Genomic DNA, 7,721 nt, shown 5'->3' on the forward strand with positions numbered 1-7,721 from the left:
CCCAATGCTAGTGCTACTGGCTAGCCGCTAAGTGCTAGTGGCAATGCTAGTGGCTGGCAATGCCAGTGGTTAATTGAGCCAATGGGAGTGGTCCACCCCTTGTTTAAGTCAGTGCCTGGCTTTTCAGACTAACAGGGTGGAGCACGACAGGCTGACTTGAACAAGTTCTCAAGGAGAAAGAAAGAAGGTTATTTAATTTTATTTATTTTTCTAGAATACTTCAAAGGGAGCCTGATTTTTTTACACTCCCTTCTAAAATGCTCAGTAACATTTAACAGATAGGATATGTATTCTTTCCATTTCTGTACCAGCTATGAACTGCCTGCCCAGAGGAGTTTTCCATCTGTTGACTTCTCTGCGAAATATGAACTTTCATTTCTACCCAGGAGAACTTTTACCATCTTTTCTCCAATGCCTGATGAAGGGTGTTTGTGCCTGAAAGCTTGCAATTAAAGATTTTTTTTTTTTTGCAACAATCTTGTTGCTCTAATAAAATATATCATCTCTGCTATGAGTCCTGATTTCCTTTCCATTTTTGTAGGTTTTCTTGAAAGATATAAAGGAAACCAATGAGTTTCTATTTCTGCTGAAATAGTTTACTTGTGTTAGCTATCTATATCCTTTTTTTCACAGACAATTCCATGGTGAAACAAGTGATCTGTGAAAGTAAGTGGATATGGGGGAAAAACTTAAAAAAAAGGAAGTGCTACATAAGTGGGTGGCGATTTGATATGGTGTGCCTGCTTTTAAACACAGTAACAACTGCTGTGAAAGGATCTTGAGACATGCTTGTTCCAAGTGACAATATTATTATACTGTCTAAGGAATTGCATTGACATTCATAACCAGACTAATGAAAAAGGAGTGGAGCATGCTGGGTTGGTCCCAGCTGTGCTGACTTCTGCTTGTGCACATAGTAGTTGTCCTTTTTCTCACGGCCCATAAAGGCTGCTGTATCATTATTTTTCCCCACTCTGCTATTGCTGGATATCATTCAAGTTCTCAAGCATTAACTTATGCAGCAGGCATTTTGGTTGGGGGTGGGGGGACAAAGAGCAAACTCTAAGTGACACAGTTACTACATTAGAGTAATTAAATTAAAAAGTACAGACTTTCAGTATCACAGCACTGACATAACACAAAATAAAGTTGCAGTACTGTGAATATTTTCATGAGTTTCTGTAATTTCACATCACACACTAGGAAGATTTGAGGTCCTAACAGTAAAACACATCCCTGCTGATTCTGGGCAAATTCAGGGATATTTTCTGGTTAAGTAAAGCCACTTTTTAACCAAAGCATTCTCCAAAATATATAGGCAACTTATAACATAGACATAGGGACCTTGACTACCATAGATCTTAATTTTTTTACATTATTATATTTATATTTTTATATTCTGCTGAGAAACATTTATTCCCAGCACAAAGAAACTCACTTAACGACAGCAGTGTATCTTAACGTTATGGAGAGGAGAACATTAAAGGGAACTTTGCATTCCTTTTTGGAGAAACCATCAGCTTCTCCCATCACCTTAAAAGAAAGGGTAATTGCCATGTATTCGAGACATTTGAAAGGCTATTTAACAAAATTTTTTAAAAACTAAAAATGCAAAAACAACCAAAGCTACAAAGGTGAACCAAGTGCTTCCCTCTACAGCAGCATGGTGACTCCTGAGGAAAGCTGTAGAGAAATATTTCCCGAGAAGTATTGTCCTGTGTGCATCTGTGAAGTTCACGCTCTGTCTCCCCGGAGGCATCTCACAAGATGAACATCGCTGGGCCGCACGGAGGCTCTTTTTGCATGAAGAGCACATTGGTTCCAGTCTTCAAACAGCCGCAGGAGATGAGCTTCAGTGGCTTCTTGCAGAGGCAGAAGAGCTGGCGACTGGAAATGCAAGTTATTCTCCAGACCACAAGCATCTTTCATTAGTCGTCGGAAGCCAACCGGGGAAATCACCAGGCCGCTGCGTTGCTGATACCGGTGAATTTTCTGGAACATTTTAGTGTGGGAGCGAGACTGGGGGCGCAGACGCTTCTCTACCTCTTCTGCTGCAGAAGCACGGGTTTTTCCAGCAGGCTTTTTCCCACGTACCTGCTCGGTAGGGAATGCATAGATCATCTCTGCTACCCTTTTTGGAGCTGTTCTCTTAAGCAGGCCCTCCCGAGGGAGTCCTTCAGTGGCAAGCTTACGACTGAGCTGCTTTATACGAGCCATCAAAAGCCACTTCTGTCTGCTGGATATAGAGAAGTAAGTGAGAGACACTCCTAAGGCTGTTTATGAAGACCTCAGAGAGGAAGGACTGGCTCAGAGCAGAGAGGCCAGGTCAGTCTGACTGGAGAAAGGGCCCCAGAGGCGTAGCCCACAGAGCTGTGCCAGCACCAGCGGACCCGAGTGAAAACAGGCCGCCAAATCAGCATAGGCTCCAGTGCTATTGACTGTTCCTGCCTCCTCCCCAAAAAGCAGGAAGAAAAAGTAGGAGAGGCATTTGGATGTGAGAATCAGCTGAAAACCTGTATCTATATTTAAAGCATCTCATGATGGTATCGCTATTAATAAGGAAATATACGGGGATTTAAAAAAAAAAAAAAAGGAAATATAAAAATACTCCAAAAAAATCCCCAGTTTTGGAAAGCTCTGAACAAACCGGACACAATCACAGCCCGTTAGCGCCTCCTGCAATTAAAACCACCTTCAAATACCACGAATAGATCCAGCCACCCCGTGTTAGTAAGTACTTGTTTCACGCTACTCTGGAAGGGAGGCTTCAGAGTCATAAAGCAATGACAGATGCAGTCAATAACATATGAATTTATGAATAATAAGCAGGATTCGCCTCCAAAAAGGAACCGATTCGAGCAAGGAGCGGGATAAACAGCTGTCTGGGGCAACCGGAAAGGCGCGAACCAGCAGCTCCCGCCTTGTCCCGGCAGGTAGCAGAATGCCACCCAATAGGAAGCGGCATTGTAGGCGCGGTTGGATGGCTCGTCCAATAGGAATGAGGCACCCGAGGAGCAGCCTAGCCCCCGCTTCCCCGCTCGCTACCTGGGGCCGGCGGGGACCTGCCGCCGCCCGCGCTTGGCTCGGGTAAGGGGAAATGCCGCTTTCCCTGTTGCCCCCTCAATCATTTATTCTCTGATTGCCGCGAATCAGGGTCGCTGCTTGCCCCTCGGGCGTCGGTGCCCGCGGCAACCTAATCACCGGTACGAATCGACGGGCGTTTCCAAAAGAAATAGCTGCACCATTAACAACTAATAGGAGCGCCGGTATCCCTGGCGCATGCATCTGTCAGGCACTAGACTTTGGCACAGGATGAAAAGCTCGGCTTTGCAAATGGGGAGAGCTGCAGAGTCGTGACCGGGCAGCAAAGGGATCTGCTTGAGCAACGATCCGGTGCAGTCTCACGCTCGACTGATTTCTATATAAGCAGGAGCTGCGGCGCTCAGGACCGTCCTGTTTTTAAATAATTCACAGCTGAGAAAGGGAACAACACATGCATGGGGCTTGGGGGCGGCTGGGAGGAAAAGGAAAAGCAGCCCACCGGCGCAGAAAGGAGTCTTACTCTTCTGAGGGGTGGAAGAGGTTAAACCCAAGTGAGTCTTTGAAATGTATAAAGGTAAGGCAGGGGTTTTAAGGAACGACCTGTTTAAAGGTAGCTGAAAAAGTATCCTCCCCCCATTTAGGCATACACCCGCACCTAGCTCCAGACATATCTTAAGACTGCTGATAGTTTCCTACTGCCCAGCAGGCGAGTGAAGGACCCTGGGTCTAAGGGTAAGAAAGTTGCTACCAAACGTGCTAGCTCACAGCACAGTTTCCGCACCCGGTGGAAGAAGGGTTCTTCTATTACAAAAGGTCCTTTTAAGTGTTGCTTATTTCTTGTATAAAAGAGCTATCGTGTAGAGGACCCTTCGTATGGCAGTGAAATTTACAGCTAATAAATCCAGTTTTTTAAAAATCGAAGAAAGATATAGTCAAACGTTTGGAGCTAGCAAACGGGGGGGGTGCGCAAAAAGTTTCACAGCTGTCACCTATACCAGCAACTATCCTGTCCTAACCCTGGGCAGATCACTCCCTCAATTAGAACTGAATTGCTGTGGTTTTAGCTTGTGTTCAGTGGAGGAGATTGTGAGCATCTCAACGGTGTTGAGTAATAAATCGTGGTCCCTCGTTCATTAGCTTCATTCCGGCCGTTTATGAACTAAACGAGTTAATCGTTTAAAACGATTTCTAGGGAGCATCGGCACGCAGGGGTTGTGCAAGTGTGATGCCACTTGCAAAAGCTGTGACACAATCAAGCGAACTGTGTAAAGTTATGGCTATGGGGGATCAGGAAACACTGCCTTGCTTTACACGTTTGAAACCAACGGAGAGAGGAGAGATGCGACACGTTTTCTTTACAGAAGTCACCCCTTCCATTTCCTTCTGTTCTGTATGGTGATGTGTTTTAATGCTCTTGCTTAATTATAGCTCCTATTTACCGATTTGGGTCTTTCTTCCAAGTAATCATCCAGAAAGGCTACTGAAAGCTTGTAGCGATCTGCAGACTAGGTACTGAATCCGCAAGAAAGCGAGCAATGAAATAATTTACAACTGCGGGGACAGAGAGAGAGACTGTGTCTGTCTGTGAGAGAGATCCCTTGGTTCCTCTTTCTGCCCCAGATCTGCCGTGCCCAGATCCTGCAACGAGTTGGGTAGCCTGCTCCACATCTACATCGGCAGGAGGATTTCGGTGCACACGGCTGTCCTGTGCACTACCTCGGAGGAAGACGCAAGACATTTTTAGATGACGATATCCGGACTTCAGAGCACTTTTCTAACAGCTGGTTTTTATTGGGACATGATCCTTACACCTTTTGCTTCCCCCTGTACTGCCCTCCAGCTCCAGTCCAGCCCTCCTAAGGTCCCCAGTCGCTTCGTTTGCCATAATTTAAAGAAGTACTTCCTTTTATCCATGTTTAAAATCTCTCCCTTTCAGTTATACTGGATATCACTTCTTCGTTGTAGTATGCAAATGGAGCACCTCTTTTAGGGACCTTCCAATAAATGAACACTTTTTTGTTCAAGAAGAAAGCTCGAGATCTGAGGGATCTGTCCGGGTGCACTGAAGCCCAACTCATCAGCCATCGACCAAGAGAGCTCTAATTTTCTCCCACATGTAAAGGGGTGAATAAATTAAAGTACTATGCTGCGTCTGTCTTAGCACTTGTCCCATGGCATAATCGTGCTTTTTTCATTACTAAAGTCTGCCTATGGCTAAATCTTTCTAAATTGGGCAAGTCATTCAAAATTACTATTCATGTTTTATTCAAATAATGATGCACCTCGTTCTCATGAGTTTTTTAGCTCTTCTCCCTTTCTAATCTAACCAGCTCCTCCCTACCCTTGCATGGCAGGGCATTGGCATTGGCATTGCCCTTGTCCCGCTGCCTCACCTGCGGCAAGGTAAAAGGACCCCTGAGGTCTCTTCCAACCGTGCTCTTTTCTGACTCCCTCAGGGGGGAGATTTGCCGTTCATTTCTTTCCGCGGTGAGGCAGGAGGACGAGCACGCAGAGCTACAGCCAACCAGGCAGATGCTTCCTCAGCCCGAGGAAGGGGTTTTAACCCCGAAAGCTTCCTAAGAAAAATGTCCAGCTATTTCGCTGGTCTAATACAAGCTATCAGATGGACCCCGAGAGCCTTGTCGAGCTGCAACCCAGGCGTTCACCTCCTGCCGTTGTCTTTCACTCGAGCAGAAATCTGGGGTCTTGCTCGGCCTCGGGCGCACTGCTGAAGCCAGGGGAATCCTGCCAGGTTCCCGTAAGGAAGAGCCTGTGTTTCTCGCCCGCCTTTGACGGCACCTTGCAGGCCAGCCGAAGATAGAAACGGGGTGATTTCTCCAGGCAGGGACTCTCTGCCCCCGGGGGACCGTCCCCGCGGTCTCCTCATGCCGCCTGCCGACGGCGCGTCCCCCTGACAGGCGGCCTCGCGGCGGTTGCAAAAGCACGAGGAGCGCGGGAACGGGGGCTTGATTCTGCTGCGTCGGGAAGCTTGGTGGGCTTGATTCGGCTGCGTCGGGCTGTGCTACATATAAGGCGCGGCGGCGGGGGCGGGGCGCTCAGTGCGGGGCGGCGGCGCGATGCCGCGGCAGGGCGGGACGGCTGTCTCGCCGCCGCACTGGCGGGCCGGGGCGGGGCTGCCCGACCTCATCCTCCGCGCGGTCTGCGCCTCCACGGCCCGCAAGGGTGTGTCCCTCTCTGCCATCAAGAAGGCGCTGTCGGCCGACGGCTACAACGTGAAGAAGAACAAGGGGCGCGTCAAGGCGGCGGTCACCGGCCTCGTCACCAAGGGCCTCCTGCAGCGGGTGACGGGCAGCGGCGCCTCCGGCTCCTTCCGCGCGGGCAGGAGGCCGAAGGAGAGCTGCGCCCGCCCGGCCGCGGCAGTCAAGAGCCGCAGAGCGACAGCGGCCCGGAGGAAGGAGAAGAAATCCCGGAGGAAGCAGGCGGCGGCGGGGAGGGCGGAGGAGAAGGGGAAGGGCTCCGGAAGGGGCAATAAACGAGGCCCTAAAGCTCCCAAGAAGCCGGCGGCCAGGGCCCGGCGGAAGGCCGCGGGCAGGAAGCGGCAGTGAAATCCGTGCCGCGCTCACGTACAAACCCAAAGGCTCTTTTAAGAGCCACCCACGTGCTCGGCGGAGGAGCGAGTACACTGCGGGGTAGTTTCTCTGACAGCCGCCCTGTCACACCAGCAATGCCCCAGCAGTTGCTCTGCTCCCAGCCCCTCCCGGGCTCCCGTTGTTCCTTCCCGCTGGGAAACAGTGACCAGGGAGAGCCTGGCTCCCAGCCGCTGATACCAGCTAGGACTCATGTCCCCTTTTCAAGGTCAGCAGCCTGTAGCTGGATCCTTCCTGCAAAAGAGGTTGGATCTGGCCAGGAGCTGCCCCGGAGAGGCCTGCAGCTGAGCAGATCTGCCTGTCTGCCCTGCAGCACCCTCTTCGGCTGCGCTCTTAGAGATTCATAGATTCACAGACGTTAGGGTCGGAAGGGACCTCAATAGATCATCGACTCTGATCCCCTGCATAGGAAGGAAAGAGTGCTGGGGTCAGGTGACCCCAGCCAGATGCCCATCCAACCTCCTCTTGAAGACCCCCAGGTAGGGGAGAGCACCACCTCCTTTGGCACCCATTTCAGACCCTGACCACCCTAACTGATGAAGTTCCTCCTAATGTCCAGTCTAAATCTGCTCTCTGCTAGCTTATGGCCATTATTTCTTGTTGACCCCCCAGAGGCGCCTTGGTGAAATGAGCCTCACCAATTCCCTTCTACGCCCCCATGATGAATTTATAGGCAGCCACAAGGTCGGCTCTCAACCTTCTCTTGCGGAGGCTGAAAAGGTCCAGGTGCCCTAGTCTCTTCTCACAGGGCTTGACCTGTGAGTCTTTAACCATACAAGTGGCCCTTCTCTGGACCCTCTCCAGGCTATCCACATCCCTCTTGAAGTGTGGTGCCCAAAACTGGACGCAGTACTCCAACTGTGGTCTGACCAGCGTCCGATAGCAGGGAAGTATCACCTCCTTGGTTCTGTTTGTCAGGCATCTGCTGATGCACGATAAAGTGCCATTAGCGTTGGTGATGACTTCGTCACACGGACGACTCGTGTTCATCTTGGAGTCCACTAGGACTCTGAGGTCCCTTTCCGCTTCCACGCTGCCGAACAGGTCATTTCCCAGGCAGTAGGTGTGCTG

At 50.0% G+C, this 7,721-nt stretch overlaps 1 protein-coding gene across 1 annotated transcript; it reads left to right on the forward strand.

The window, feature by feature from the left end:
• Positions 1-5,359: 5,359 nt before the first annotated feature.
• On the forward strand, positions 5,360-6,608 carry LOC149852760 (histone H1-like). The gene has a single exon (XM_090029850.1). The coding sequence runs from the start codon at positions 6,120-6,122 to the stop codon at positions 6,606-6,608; it is 489 nt and encodes a 162-aa protein (XP_089885976.1). The 5' UTR covers positions 5,360-6,119.
• The last annotated feature ends 1,113 nt before the right edge of the window (positions 6,609-7,721 follow it).

The sequence above is a fragment of the Crocodylus siamensis genome, chromosome 15 (genome assembly GCF_052110815.1).
Source record: "Crocodylus siamensis isolate JL-2025a chromosome 15, ASM5211081v1, whole genome shotgun sequence".
Lineage (NCBI taxonomy): Eukaryota > Metazoa > Chordata > Crocodylia > Crocodylidae > Crocodylus > Crocodylus siamensis.